At 39.0% G+C, this 16392-nt stretch overlaps 1 protein-coding gene across 1 annotated transcript in view; it reads left to right on the plus strand.

Moving 5' to 3' along the window:
• Nucleotides 1–16392, plus strand: part of LOC113159659 (astrotactin-2) — a 212705-nt gene that overhangs the window by 50531 nt on the left and 145782 nt on the right. The window contains exon 3 of the mRNA XM_026356476.1: nucleotides 11626–12055. Coding sequence (XP_026212261.1) covers nucleotides 11626–12055 — 430 coding nt within the window. The remainder of the gene's footprint in view (nucleotides 1–11625; nucleotides 12056–16392) is intronic.

Below are 16392 nucleotides of genomic sequence, written 5' to 3' on the forward strand. Positions count from 1 at the left end.
AGTATGCACAAACACACTTGTTCACTTTAATGAGGCTACATATTCTCCGCAAGTGGCAAACATATCAGAAAAGTTAGCCTTGTGTTAGCCTTGGGGTTGTGCTTTCTAACAATATTCAGTTGTCTTCAATTATTTCAACAGCGTCTACATTGTGTGTATATTGCAAGTTTAAAGCATCAAAGACAGAATCTTGTCAGCCACCTGTGTGACTGTCGCTGTGCTACATTGCATGTAGTTGTATGTTTGAACTATATGCTATCATGCATGTCCATTTTCTGCATGGCTGTTCACAGACAGATACAGAACAAATTCACACACATTCATACATATGGGACAATCTGAGTGCTGATTTGTGCTAGAAGCATCAGTTTGGTCAATGAAAGAGACAACGCCTGCACACATGGAACTCTGGAAACAGAAATAACCTTAGCTGTTCAGTGGATTTGAACCCAGGACCTTCGTTGTCCAAACAGTATTTAGATTAGAGTCAGTGGTTAAAATATAAAGGATTGCTTTAATATCACAGTTAATTGCTTCAGCAGTAGTGGTGTGCATGACTTCATGTGGGAGTCTTTGAGTTGCATTTGTGATTTAACTTGCCCTGTATCTGTACATTTGCATAAACAAAAGCTATTGTTCTGGATGCATTTCCTTATGCATTAGGCTATTTAAAACTAACTTAAAATATACTCTATTGTACAACTATTAGAAACAATCTCATACCATTTGAGTGGCTTTCTTAGCAACCATCCTTTTAACATCCATTCAGAGAACATTCCCAGACTCAGACGTGTACAGACATACTGATGTGCAACTCATACACAATCTGTCTGTCCCTCTTTCACACAACATGTGCGTGCTTGAATGCACAAACGGTTGTAATAGAGCTCTTGTTCAGCTGGGCAAGTGTCATGACCAAAGCAAATTAGTTCTCTTCAGTCTTTCTGTTCCAATGCAAGTGAATGAGGAAGGATATTATTTATAGTTTATACCTTTGGAGAGACAAAACTCAAGTATGAGTGTTTGAATCACCAATCTTTTTTCCCCTCTTTCTTCTGCCCATTCGCTCACCTTCTCTCTGTCTGTTCGGTTGCCTGGGTAACAGTTACCGATGGAGACCAAGAGTGTGGTGAACAAAAGAAAAGTCTGCCGCTGAAGGGACCGGATCATAGAGTAACTACGCTCATGCATGTGCTCTTGCCTGCTTGTGTGTGTGTGTGTGTGTGTACATCCCTGTGTTGATGCTTGATTCATGACATCATGTCATTGCATAGAAATTATTATGCATATGATTAGTTATGTATGCAGCGTATGTATTTCAAAAAAGACATCTGACCTCCATCAAAAGCAACAAAATCTCAAGTTTTTTTTTGATTCAGCATTTTTCAATACATTGAAATGTTAATATTATAAAACACATTAGCGAACATCACCTTGAACAAAGCATTTCTACTGCTGCAGTTTGGTTGCGTGTAAATGTAATTTGCAGTAAACAGATTGGATGATAAATATTTACTATCAGGAATTAGACCATTCTTAGTGTAGACCTCAGTTACCTCTCCAAGATAATGTCGCCAAGCTCTGCTAAACTAACTAACCCTAAGCTACTAGACGAGCAGCTTCTTCCTCATCTCTTCATCTGCTTCCATATTTCACTATCGATTCATTCCAATTTTTTCTGTTCTTTTAATCGCTCCTTGAAGTACAGTGATTAAAGTCTTGGGGAAATTTTCCATTAACGTACATTTGAACTGCTTGTTTTTCCTCTGCTTAGTGCTAATGATAGCAGATGTGTTCTGCTAGCAGCCATTAATGACTCAAGCAGCAATTGGGAACATCTGTGCTATTTGAATTGGGCTTGGAAGTGTTATTCAGACCTGTGTCATCTATTAGCATTTTCAAAGCAATCCCCATCTAATCCATTATACGTCATGCTGTATACAGCCAGACTGTTTATTTCAAATAATTTCTCCCTTCTCTCAAACCTGTTCGAAAGAGGAGCTGACATGCTCCCCACAGACTCTTATGTTATAACCCCAGGCTTAGGATAAAACAAGTGTCAATAAAAATACTCCATACTGGATAAAACATGAAATATGTGGTCTGGAGCTGCCAGTAAAATGAGGAGACATTCGTGTGATATGAGGAACAGGGAGGAGAACAGAGAGGGTGGGGGGTTGTGGGGAAAAGTAGGAGGGCAAAACTGAGTTTTTGATTGTATCTGGAACGGACGGACAAAGACTACTTTCCCCTTTAGCTGCTGGCGCTCGCTGACAGGTCTACTCTCACAAGCTGTTGTGGTAACACTTGGCCGACAGCTGCAGATACAAATAAAGGCTTCACTTCAAGCTAAATGACAGGGAATATAACAAGGGCTGAGGCCCCAGCTGCCTCTGATGGAGGTACACGGGAGCGAGCCCACTAACGCATAAAAACACCTATTATCCAACATAGCTCAGATGCATGCTGCTCTTTACAAGCATGCACCATTGTCTGCACTCTGATGCCTGGGTCTTACTAAAGCAAAAATCCATTCTCCGCCCCTTTCACCTCTCAGCTTTTCCTTTTTCTCAATCAAAGTCACCCCAAGGGCCTCATTGTCCAGGTCCTCTTATTGCCTTGTTATCAACAGCTGTAGCAAGCTTGTATTGGTCCCTTGTGACACCACTGCAAATATTGGCATTGCCTTTCTAATCACATTTCTTTCTCAGAAATGTCGCTGAGGAGGGCATTTGTGCTTACAGTTTCCTCAATGTGAAGATATCATTTATCTCTTATAAAAGCAAATGAAAGAGCCATAATATAGTGTGGGTGGGTGGGGTGGTGCTAGAGTGTGGGGGCATAGCTGTCTCCTCTTCTCCAGCAGTACTAATTTGCCACAGTAATGAGCAAGCAGCAGTGCATGGTCATCAGGCAATTATATTTGGTTACCATGCAAACAGTGAGCATCATGGGATGTCATTATGCTGAGATATATACCCAGGCTCTATTACAATGGGGGGAAAAATAGAAGTAAAAACAATGCTAGATTATCTAAATGCATATTTTTTGTCTGTGGTTGTAAAACGCTAAATGTCTTTTCTCAGGGATGGACAGCAAACTGTATAGCATAGAGGCCCCGTTTTTTACCCCTATTCAGTTGAAAAATGTCATTACTTAATTTTTTTTCTACTATTCATGAAATGTAATTACATCAAATGAAACTCATGCTGCATGGTCAGCTCTGTAATTGTGTAAAAGAAAAAAAAAAAAAAACATCGAAGGCTGTCATTCATAAATCGAATAATGTTGACAAACCTAATTCACCATGAACTGTATGTATCAAAAACACAAACAGACTGGGAGAACTGAAAACAAACCTAACTTTTTCCAGTGAAAGGGAAGTCCAAAACAAAACAAATCCAAGTTTAATTATACTTTGAAATGCCCATTAGGCTATGTAATTGAAAATGTATAACTAAATGCCAGATATAGTGGATATAGTGCAGTGCTCCAATATCTGCTGTGATTTTAATGGTCATTTTCAATGTAAAGACCCAGTGTTGGATAATACAATTTCTTAAACTAGTCAGTTCAAACTATTTTTAGCTATTAAGTTTTCTAATATATTCCTAACTTTGACAAATGAACTACATGTATACCTTACAGTTCTTTAGCTCATGGTAGTCTATCATATCTAATGCTGACGTTCCTCCTCATTTACTGTGTGTTCTTTGATCCAATCCTTGATCCACCAATTTAATCTGATGTTGGACATGTGAAATCTGGGTTATTGGAGGCAGACATGGATGTATTTATTTATCTGTGTATTGTATGTATCTGTATTTATTTTGCTTCCAGCAGTTCCAGCTACTCTATACAGTACCTGTGTGGCAGAGCTGTTGGTTAACAGCAGCTTGCTCCAGTTGTGAGATGATTTGACATTTTCTTTAGTACTGGCTTTTAGATGATCTTTGTACTGCTTTTTTCTAACCCCCTGCAGACAGGAGGCTGAGATGTTGTCCAAACAAGATTTGCTTGGGCAGGCGCTCTTGAGGCATCCTGATAACAGCTTCTGCCCAGGCCAGGGCTGTTGGTGTTCAGTGACTGTGGCCTCCATGTCTTAGTGAGAACTTCATGTGCTGCCCAGTAGGCACAGCTGGGCACCTTATATGCGGGGGGTGGCTGCATGTGACCCAGGTTGCACAGCTATAGGAGAGTAGTGATGCACACGGCTTTATGGATGGTAACTAATTGTGCAAATTGAGGTGCTTGTTTTGGAAAACCTTTCATCTGGTGAATGCTTTCCTCTCTGATGGTAGATTTCTGTCAAGATCACAGCCCCCTAACATTGCCATGTGGAACTGCTATGTAGTTTATGGTATGCACACTGACTATATTCTTCACTATCGGCCCTAAGCTTGGACATCCTGAAACAGACTTAGGCTGGCAGAGGTAGGAAAGTGGTGGGTGTAGGGCAGGGACTAAAGCTAGAAAAAGCCTGTGAGAGAGAGGTAGTGGGGAGGCGGGAGCATAACACTAGCAAATCAACCCTAATTCTCTGTTATAATCCACAAGGCCAGGATTCAAGGCAGCATTATCTTCCCTCAAATCGTTTCTCTGTGTATGATAGAGCATTGTGGCATGTAAAAGGGGAGGATAGAGAGGAGGAGTAATGAAAGGATAGGACTCAAGGCGATGGAAAAGGGGCTGGGGAGAAGATGATGGAAACATGTATTAGTTCTCATGGTGAGAGGGACAAAATGGAAAGGTCGACCTGGTGATTTCCAGTTAAGCTGTGGGAGATTTTCATTCAGTTTTCAATCACAGTGTAATCAGATTTTATGATTAGGTACGGGCTTTTGGTCAGTGTAATTTCTCTGGTGATTTACATAGCCTAGACTGTGGAATTGAAATGATTCTCAGTTACTTCGGAATACATTATATCACTTCCATACAAAACTTTACCAATTGAAATTTAACCACATTTTGTGGCAATCTTTTCTAGTATTGCAAAGGGGTGACAAATAACCTTAGTTTAGTGAGTTTGTAGGAACGGGTATTGTACGTCAAAACAGCCTGCAAGAGTCTCTCAGTCTCACTGAGTAAGTGAAAAACATTGAATTAATGGATGAGACAGGCAGCAATTAACGACAACAGAGCTGCATAAATAGTCATTTTTTGCAAAAAACTGTATAGTTCATTGTTTTAAATAAATAATCTCATGTATAGCTACAGTAATAGTAGGCTGACTACACCATGTCTGTGCCCAGGTAATGGACAGTAATGTTTCTCCAAAGTGAATTAGCAGAGTGGAAACATTAAACTGAGAGCCAAGTCATGTCATTCACACCGCAACTTCTAGTTGGACAGAGAGAATAGAGAGCAGATGCTAGGGCACATGCCACGTTCCCTTCACGCTGGGAGAGAGAGGTAGGAGGAACAGATACAGGAAGGAAGGTAAGAAAGAGTAGGAGGTTGACAGATTCCTGCCTTGAAGGTATTTGCCTAAAACCCACTGACAACAAGCCATTAACAGCACGGTTGTTTGTATATAAAGGCAGCCCATGCGTATGATTGTACGCCTGTGCTTGTGTGCATTTGGCGGTGATAGCTCACATGAATGCTGCTAAGTGTGTCATCTGTGACTCTGTGGCGGTAATACCTCCACATCGTCTGCTCCTTTGATTGCTGTTTGTCTACATTCAGCGTGCGACTATTTCACAATGGCATTCGCTTTAAAGAATACATGGAAAACCGGTCTTCCCTCGGAGCAGGAGATGGATGGTTGCTGGGGTTCTGTGAGCCACTGCCACCACTGTGCACAGATGGTGGGTAAACCACAGAGCATGTGCTGGGTATGTTGGCTCTGAGTCATGTTGTTTCACTGCATAAATGAGCTTATTAGGTTCATAAGGGATCCTAATCAATTTTTCCACATCCTAGGGCTCTACAGAAGTCATTGAACCAGGAGTAAAGAGAGGATCAATGCGAATGATCATCGAAATTCATAGCTGTTAAGGAGGTTTTGATGTGGATGGTGTAAGGGCTTGATGGAGTGATTGATTAGAGCTTCCATCAAAAAGGTGTATGCATTTATTTCTTTATAACCAGTTGCCTTTTTTCATGATTATGATACTGTGGTCAACAAACTGAACCTAGTTTAGAATCTTTTACAGCAGATCAACATTTAATTAAAGTGCAATGTTTGAACCATCTTGCTGTTCTCCATATGCCTGCATGGGTTTCCTCTGGGAACTCTAGTTTCCCCCCACAGTTCAGAGAACAAGGCTAATTTGTGACTCTAATTTGATTCGCGGTGTGAGTGTGAGCATTAATGGTTATCTGTCTCTCCAGTCTTGTCCTGACGGCCTGTCCTGGGTGTACCCCACTAACCCCAAAGGATAAGGTGATCTAGCTAATGGATATATGGATTATACTGTGATAAGCTAAGCATAGTGTACTATGTGTCAAAATATACACTTACACTTTATTTTTTTACATACACTTATGTGCATTTTCATTATGCTTTTGGGAAAAATATACAATTTCATTACTTTTTATTTAGAGACTGAATATGCAGTTTTTCTCAGTGGCAACTAAATCAGATATTCTATTATAACAATGTTGTTTTGATAGTGTTGATTGATTGTGTTGCTGAATTTTTCTATTTGAATATGAAATGCAGTAACACGTTCAGCTAGACATCTGCAATTGTAGGCTTCTTTGTTTCTATGAAGAGGCCAAAAAGAGGTGCAGCATCTGAGAGATTCATGGTGACGATGCTATTTCTGTCCTCAGTAGAAGAAATGTCATCAGAATGCGAGTCAAATGGATGTTGCAAATATTAGCTACAATTGTAGAAATAAAGATGTGAGAAGTAGATCACAGCAAAACACTCACACAAACACACTTAAGATGTTGCTCCATCATTACGAAATGTTGAATATATCATGCAAAACTTTCCCAGCTGATTTAAAACAGGCAGACTTTTCATGAGAATATAGCACAGCGCTGGTGATAACCGAAACAGGTGAATCTCTGTGACTTCAGCGCTTCTCTTGATAAGAAATTATATTAAAGTGAATGTCATAATGCACTCATCATTTAAAAAATAATAATAAGCTGAAGGTTGAACAGGAAATTGCATTGGAAATAGCTTATACAAATAATCTGAGTTGTATGAGAAAGTGCAAACCTGACTGACAGCTGCGATTAAACAGAAAATAATTTATGTCAGCATTTTATGTCTTAATTTAAACAAAAGCCCAACCTTGGATGTTGCTACTCGCTACTCTATAGGAGTAATTAATTGGTGATTGAATAACTTTAATTCACATTCACTTCAATCACGCTTAATGATCAAGTCTAATGAGGTTCTGCTTTGAGTTTGTTAACCTCTTGACTCTCTACTGCTTATTGACTATAACCAGGTATCTGTGTTGCCACTGTAAGTGTCAATGTCAGCAGCGTTCAGTTGTGTGTTCAGTGTTCAAAATTAGACACAGCACTGATCAAGAAGCATTTTTATCCAGGGATGTTTAATCTATTCATTTTTAACAGCCATCAAAACAAAGTTGTAAAGTCAGGAACTGAACCTGTGCAGAAACATTATAGTGTGTGCCGTGAAGGTGGACGTGAATGGTAATATACTGACGTGGCTCTGCGGTTTCCAACTTGAACCAACATTAAACATCCCAGAACTAGCACTGAGTTCATGTTAATCGAAAAGGGGTATTAGTCATTAGCCAGCGGGTGGCTTGTACTAAACCACACCCCCCATTGAATAACCCAGTTACATTGGATGGAATGGATCGTGTAACTTCACTAACAATTCGTTTGTTCTGAAATAAATCAAAATGCACTCTACTTTTTTTTACTGTAACTTTAAAAGGGCTTTGTGTGAACAAGTTAATTGTGCTTCTAAAACAGGAAAAATGAATTTTTTAAGCCGTGTTAATTACACTGCACTTTTGTCTAAGCCATAAAAGCCATATAAACACATTCTGCTCACTGCGTGCTCATAGTGGTGGTAATGCCAGTGTAATGCGTTTTGAATGTGGGAGAAAACAAAATTACTCAAATGTAATATCTTCATGTTCACTAATGTATTATATAGATTGTTTCTCCCTGCCCAAAACTGTCAGTATGTTTTATTTTTATGCAAAGTTTAAGATTACAGTGAACATTAGAATCATGTAAAGTACAATTTCCACAATTGCACCAAGGTTTGAGAAAACATCTGTTAATATGTATTTTCAGTCATAGCACAGACACTCTTCACCAATTTCAAATTCATTTTGCAGTTGTACATTCAACCCACATTATTCTGTTGGTGCTCGTTATTGTCATTCAACAACCAACCAAATTTCCCTTCTTCTTGTGTTCAGCAATTTAAAATGACTGCCATGACTAAAGTAGGGTAATAGTTTAATCTAAGGAATTTGCTGGTATTATGTAAAAGGTTAGCAAAAGTGTCAAAATTCAGTGCTGATGTTTGTATTCAAATTCTGCATTCAATCTGCAAAAGAATGAGGATAAGAAGTAAGTGGGAAGGGGTGAAACGACATCAAGTGAGCCTGGCAGAGAAACATGAAAGGAAAGAGGCAACATGATCCACAGTTGCAAGGAAAATGGGGAAATGGGAGAGTAGAAAATGGGAGGAAAAAAGCAGGGACAACAGGAACAAGACAGGAAATTTACTGGAGCGTTAACAGGAGAGGGGTGCAGATGAAGAAAAATAACATGCAAAGTGATTCAGAAGGGAAATTGGGGCATTATCAGAAAAAAAGGAATGCAAAGTAAGGAAAATAATCACAGACTGAAGTAAACCTATACTACAGAAACGAGTGGAATTATGGGGCTTCCAGCCACTCTGCTCCCCGTGAAGTCACTTAGGACTAAAGCAGCAGGGATTTGTAGGGTCTGAAGATGAACAGAAAACCCATTTTCCCTCATGGCTACATCTGCCACTGTGAATTTATGTGGCAGTTGTATTGAAGAGAAAAAGAAAGATGTGATCAAACATGAAGGGGAACAGAGATCGAGTGGGAGAGTGAGAACAAAAAGTGAAGAGAGTCAGAATCATGAAATGATAATGGAAAGGAAGTGTAGGAGAAAGAAGTTAGGGAAACTGGCAACACTTTATCAAAAAAAAAAAAAAAAGACATTCCTATACAACTAAAGTGTAAATGTAATTATGCTTTTATGTCATGATGCAATGCATTTCTTTTAATACATGAAGTGCTACATTTTTAAATGCAAAGCAACTTGCAAGAAGGTTGGTGGTTGTGCAGCACGCACGACTGTTTGACCACAGAATCGAGTTCGACTCCAGAGTCTCGTGTAGTTTATCCAAGCAAAACACTTTGGTTAAGGTCAAGTAACTCACACACAACAAGCGCGGTGTGTGAAGTGAATGTCAAGTGATTCTCTGTTAAGCCAGGCTGCGATCGTTCCCCAACCATGACCAAGTGCTGTGAGATCCTGACCACAATCATAAATACGCTTAACAATGCTGTAGTCACAAAACTAGACGGTCAAACATTTTGACCGAAAATAACAGTTGCCTGGGAACATTTTCACCACAGTATCACCGCTTTTGCAACTTAATTTATTTGCTATGTTTGTTAACTGGCAATGTATAATGTCCTCAGTATGTTGAAAATATAACTCTCTATAATAATGAGTTAAAATTACCGAGCTATGAAAAGACAATAATTGACATATGGTACTGTACATTTTGCCATATGAGTGATTGTGCCTTGCAAAAAACATCAATGAGCTACAGAATTTTTTTTTTTTTTTTCTTAGGGCTGCTGAAAGGACAGTTATTTTAAACTGAGATTTCAACTGCTTATCATTTTTCCTTGCAATTTTACATCACAATTTTTCAGTGACACCGCAGAGTCATGCTCTGTCACTCCATTATCACTCCGCTGCTAAAATGAAACATAACCTCTCATATGTTTTCGCTATTCTTCAGCGGGAATTAATGTAGAAGTGCAGGCTAAGGGAAGTCTGTGGGAATGCATTTCTGCAAAGCTGCCATCCTATTGGAAATTAATGAACAAGTGTGTTTGTGGTACTCTCTGCCTCCACCTCTCTTCTCAGCATAGTTTGATTTATGGACACCCAGCAGTGCATGAGTTATAATTTGAAAGGGGTTTGTTTTTCCTCATGAAGATGGAATTTTAAATGTTGTGATGAATGACCTCGTCTGTTTTTTTATTTATTATCCTGTCATGAATTAGTTTGCATGCGTGCAAGTATATGCATACTCTCTGCTCATGCTCCTGTGGCTGGAGTTTGTGAATGTATGCGTAAGTGCGTGGATATGTGTCATTTCATGAATATCGCCGCATCTTTAAAAGTGTGGTGTTGCTCAAGTGCTGACACTACATTTTCCGTTTGACGTCATAAGTATGTCCCTTATAGCTTGCCGTGTTTATTGGCTGCCATTGTGAAAATCAAAGAGTAATGTCTTCCCTTCTGTCCACCATTCATGTGGATTTACTTTATCATCTCGCTACAGCATGTATGACAGGGTGTTTGATGTTTCTAAGATGGTGAGATAGCGAATAAACTGTGGAGAAATGTGATGCTCCTTGGTGAGTTTATACAAAGGGCTTGGGGAAGAGAGAGAAGGCAAAACCAGCTAACAAACCTTTATGTGACACTCTGAAGGTAGGAGTCCATACAGAGCACTACTACAAACAAACAACAAACAAACAAACATTTTGTTGGATAGAAAATCAATCCGTTTTATCATTTCTGGGAATTTCTGAAGTTGTTGTTTATCATATCACTGTTGTTACACTGGTAGATCTCATTTAGTATGTGCAGTATGTGAATATTGCATGCAGATATTGAATGTATGTCTAAATGCAGAATGTGCACAGTAAGTTAATAAATTCTGATTGTGAGCACTAAAATCTCCGATCTGCTGCTCAGCAATTTCATTGCTTGTGAGTGTGTAAATGAGTCCATATCCTTATCCTACCTTATAATTACTTGCTAATTCATCATTGCTGCTAGGTTGCGCTATGTTTCATTGTTCTTCCCTCTTTTCCTAAAGAAGTGTCTAAATACTTTCTAACCTTGTCAGCTTGCTTTGCCTTGTGAAAAGGACTAGTCAAAATAATAATAATTTAGTTTTGAAGTAATTAAATCTACGTTCATAACACTGTTGCAGCATAATAATAAGCTCTTGTGTTGGCACAAACAGTATTAGTACCAACTTGGTATAACCATTCTTTTCTCTTAGCAGATCATCATCAGTTCAGGTTTCATCTTTTTTTTCCATATGAATTAACATACCGTGTTTTTGTACTTTTTTGTGTTCAAGTTATTTGGTCTTCTCAGGACTTGCTTCATGTTCATTTGAGAACACACATATTGAGGTGCTGATTGCCAGGCATCTTCAGTAGCTCGCAAATGGTGCTAATTGACATTCAGCCTAATGTGACTGGCACTGAAGCCGTCACTGTAATTGTTATTGTTATAGGTAAAGTCCTTCTTCTATTATGTGTTTGCGTTGTGATGTAATAGGTGAAATATCAATGTTACCACTAAAACGTGAGATGTTGTCGTCCTTGTGCTCTTCCCTCATAGTTTATTTTTCTCTTTCCTCTTGCTTTTATCCAGGGAGGCCTCATCGCCCTCCTCCTCCTAATTCTCCTCTTTACCCTGGTCCTGTATACCCGTCACCGATGGTGCAAGCGTCGCCGTATACCACAAAAGAGCGCCAGCACAGAGGCCACCCATGAGATCCACTACATCCCTTCAGTTCTGCTCGGCCCGCAGGGCCGTGACAGCTACCGGGGCCCTCGAAGCGCTCACCAGCATGGCACCTCTGTCATCGGTATGCCCATCCGCGAGACGCCCATTCTTGATGATTACGACTGTGATGATGAAGACCCAGGTGGACACTCGCTTAACTCCACACCAAACCAGCTCCACAACAAGCTGAATGATGGGAGGATCCAGGAGGACCACGGGGTTAACATAGGCATCGGAGGACACACTGACATCATATTCAAGGACGATGAGCTTAAGCATAACTTTGAAAAACGAGGTAAGTTGGTTGTCTAAATTTATTTCCTGTGAAAAACAGTTTAGTATAATGGAAATTTGAACACTGTATGCTTATTATGGATATTAATTATGCAGTTGTTGTACGGTTAATGGCATGATGCTGGTTGTCTTTCTTTCGTGCAGCTATGAGCATCGTGAGAAAAAACAAATGTGAGTTGTCATAGAAAATCTGTTGTGCTCAGTGGTAGTTGTCCTGCTTTTGCAAGCATGATTTTTACATCCACGGAGGCTCTCAGTGCCAACTCCCCAGATGGCCCAGCCTGGACAGTTCACTTCGGCTCTGGCCAGCTCATCCATGTTCTTGATAGCACAGCATGTACTGCTTACATTTTATCAAAAATAATCTGTTTTGAATGACTCACTTTGTCACATCCTGAATTCTGTGAGTCATATTATTAACCTGAATGCTACTTCCTTCTGAGACCACCTCTGTCATACCCACTGCTCCTTACCCCCATAGCCACTAACTCAACATAAAAAAAAATATTAAAAAGTTCTCCTAACAATATAAATCTGGGCTATGTGAACGCATTAGTTGATATCATATCCTTTTGAACCTGGGGTGCTCATCTGCAAAGTTGTACTTTAATAATTGAAGGGTGCTTACTGAGTTGGAGAGTGCCCTGGTCTTATACTGAATAATGCAAGACGTTTGTGGAAAAGCTCCAATAATATTTATCACTCAACATCATGTTTGCATCTGACTGTGTACATCACTGCTGAAAACAGGACGCATCTCCAAAAATATTTTCTTCAAATTCATCTCAACTTTGTACATTGATACATGTTCTGGATAATGATAACGAGTCTTCATTTGAAACAAAGCAGCAGATAAGATAAGCTGTTAAGCTGTTTTAGTAATTAGCAGGATATAGTTGATAAAGTGATTAAAAGTATTCCATTTTATGTTTTTAACAAACCTTAAATTAACACAGCCTTATGATCCCAAACCCGACTGATAAGACTGTTAATAATAATTCTAAAAATCAAAGTTGCATTTCCACAGTGATGAAACCTTAAAGCTTGAATACACCACATTCAACCTTAAGAATCACATTAATTTCTCTTTCACCCTCTTTATGAATTTCTTTGATTTTCTTATTCAGGGACAAATAGCATTAGTAATCACCAAAATTCATGCCAAACTTATTCATACTGCATATGATCTTTTCAGCTGCAAATATGTGTTTTAAATGAACGTCTCTCCTATTATAAATAGAACATACTCTGATTTGTGTCAATTCGGATGTATGTGGGTTGATGTCAGAGAGCACCTTAATGTATGGAGGCGGGTATCTAGGGACTGGGGGACTGAAAACACACCACTTTTGGAGTCAGGAGCCAGCATGGCAGCTGCTGTCTTGTGCAACGGCACCAAAATGGTGGTCGGTACTTTCAGCCTAATCACAAATCCTAAACAACCGTTGTGCAAACAAAGCAGTTTGTCTGGGATTAGGTAAAAACACACGTAGGTTAGGTTTAGGCACTGAATAAACATGGTTAGGGTTAGTAAAAATGAACATTTAGCTGCTGTATTTTACAGGAGGACAGTCTCCATATGTTTCTGTGGCTCCTAACCTTCTATTCCAACCTTTATTTAATAGAGTGTAATTGCATTCAGGGCTTTCAACCTAATATTGAATTTCAAATGAAACAGCTCTTATTAGAGAAGAAAACAGAAAACAGTTGAATGTTTGGATTAGACACTTGTGCAGAAGTATGGTGGAGGGCAGAAAGGTCAGAGCTCTTGCTGTACAAATATCTCTCTTGGGCTAATCAAATATGCGGTATTGTTAATAGAAAATAAAAAACATGTCCCCAAATGAATAAAGTTTTGTCAAGCAAATAAGTTTTAACCATCAAACATCTACAGAGTCAGACGTCTAACTGGCTAACATCCAACTGGGAGTTTGATACCATGCATTGGGATTCATTGGATTTCATTTTCCACATACTGTTGTTGACACATCCTTCTATTTACTGCATAAGCAATCTGGCATTTTCTGACAGATAGCAAACACAAACAATTTCATTTGATGCCTCCACCTCTCAATCTGCACTCTGCATAAAGCTGGCAACATTTGATTACAGGGGCGATTAACTCCTGTCCCACCTGTCCTGTGCTGCTGGGCATCCCAAAAGTCTCCAAATACCAGTCATCCTTTATCTGTCTGTCCTTGCTGACAGATAACCCCATTCAACTGAACTCAATTGTTTTATCCCTGGGGATTATGGCTATGCCTCTCAGGGTTGTGCATGGCAATGGCTTTTGTTACACAGACAACCAAACAAATGAGGCCTGTCAGTGTCATTATTTAGCAAGATTCACAAAGATTTAGAAATGCATTGGGCAGCATGGATAGTGTAAATCAGATGCAGAAAAACTTGAGGACTATTCTGAAATTCTTGTTCCGTTCCCAGTGGTGGATTGGCAACTAAAAACACCCAAGGAATTTAACAAGTCAATCTGAAAGTGCCACAACAAGTTTATCTATCAGCGAAACACAAACAGATTTTATTTTTCACAATATGTGAAACAAATGGCTTCTGATTCCTGATGGCTAATCTACCCTGATCTCTCACGTGCACTTCGCAGTTCATACTGCCCCTCTTATTTTACAGTGTGCACTGTTAACCCTCACATGTTCTTTGTTGTGAATGGTTAACATTTCATGTGCTAGGAGGAAATCTTTTTTGTCATTGGTTTTTTTTTCCTTCTGCAAATTGAATTGAGAGATTTGTTAGCCACACACAACCTATTATAAATCTCTGAATACATTGTGAACCTAGAGGATATGAAATCCTCTTTTAAAATCATCAAATTGTCTAATCAAGTGAAAACCGAATATGCAGAGTTCATGTAGCTGGAACTTTCAATGATAAAGTCAAGAGCAATGGTAAATCTTTAATTTATTTTCTTTTGCAGCTAAAACAAAAGTAAGCTATGTTATTTACTTGCAGAGCTTGAGAAAAGCATAATTTCTTTTACGTTTTCAAATTGACTTTGTCTTAGTTGTGCTCCAATTTTCAGACAAAACAAAATGTTTTCTTCAACATATAGTTTCAAATAGTGGGACTATATCAGTGGATTTTTAGTTTGTTGCCAGCTACGTGTTTAACGTCTACAGCTCCAGAAAAAACAAAATGATCTATTGTCAGAAATAATGAAACATAGAATCCACTCCTGTTCCTTTTGGATGTGATTTTATATGACTACACCAAAGTCATTTCCAGGTTGAACAGTTCAGTGTGGATGCTTATGTCTTTTTATTATATGTCGAAATGGTGAGATCAATAAACAAAGTAAACATTATCCCAGACACCACAGACCAAATCGTGGCAGACATTTTGTGCACATTATTTTCTTGTCATGAGGTGTTTCCACAGCAGCGCAGACAAGAGCTAATGGTAGAAGGTTATATACAGCTAATGCTGTTCTGAATGGTCAACAGCATCCTCCCTCTGGGATGAAATGGCCCCAAGCCTCAGGCTTAGTGTGTCTGTCTGGAGGATGAGAGGCAAAGTGATGGTCTTGTGGTTCATTACTGTCAACTGTAAAAGCCAACATCATTTCTTCTTGGCTGTTGTTCTTTCATTGGGTCCTGGCTGCACAACATGACTAGTTTATGGATTAGTTTAGATGTAGTTTATTTATTTATATACATTTGTTTGTATGTGGATTGATGATTTCTGTATTAAGAGAGTGAGCTGAAGATTCCAATAACTTGATCATAGAATATTATTTTTCTTATTGCACAACCAAACATGATAAAAGCCTGTTGGTATTTCAGATGTTACTGGCCTTGCACTTCACACCATTACTCTGCCAGTACAGTACTGAGAGTATCTTGGTTATTGAGCAGGTCTTAACAATAAAAGCGATCCCATTTAATTCCCATGTAAAATAAATCCAATGGCCCTGTCTAACACACTGTTTAAGCGAGGTGAGCAGCACAATGCATTTAGCTGTCTGAGTTCATCCATGACTACTGACAATAATGCAGTTTATTTCTCCTGTTGACATTAATGTTTCTCACTTATTTATAAAGAGTGACAGATAGAACTAAACTCAAGGTCACGGTATCTTCTGAATGCACCACTAACTGAAAAGAAAAAATAAACTAAATCATGTTAAAGCTCTGTTTGATAACTTAGCACTATATGTGCTTTAGGCAGAAGGTCACTGCTTTCTGTAGTTGTAAACATAAAAATGTAACACCGGTACAGGTTCAGTAGACTTCTTGAAGCTAAGCTGGAGACAGGTTCTACCAAATGAAGTGTAGTTATGAATTTAAATATCCCAAAAATTCCTGTAAT

The sequence above is a fragment of the Anabas testudineus genome, chromosome 12 (assembly GCF_900324465.2).
Source record: "Anabas testudineus chromosome 12, fAnaTes1.2, whole genome shotgun sequence".
In the NCBI taxonomy this organism is placed as follows: domain Eukaryota; kingdom Metazoa; phylum Chordata; class Actinopteri; order Anabantiformes; family Anabantidae; genus Anabas; species Anabas testudineus.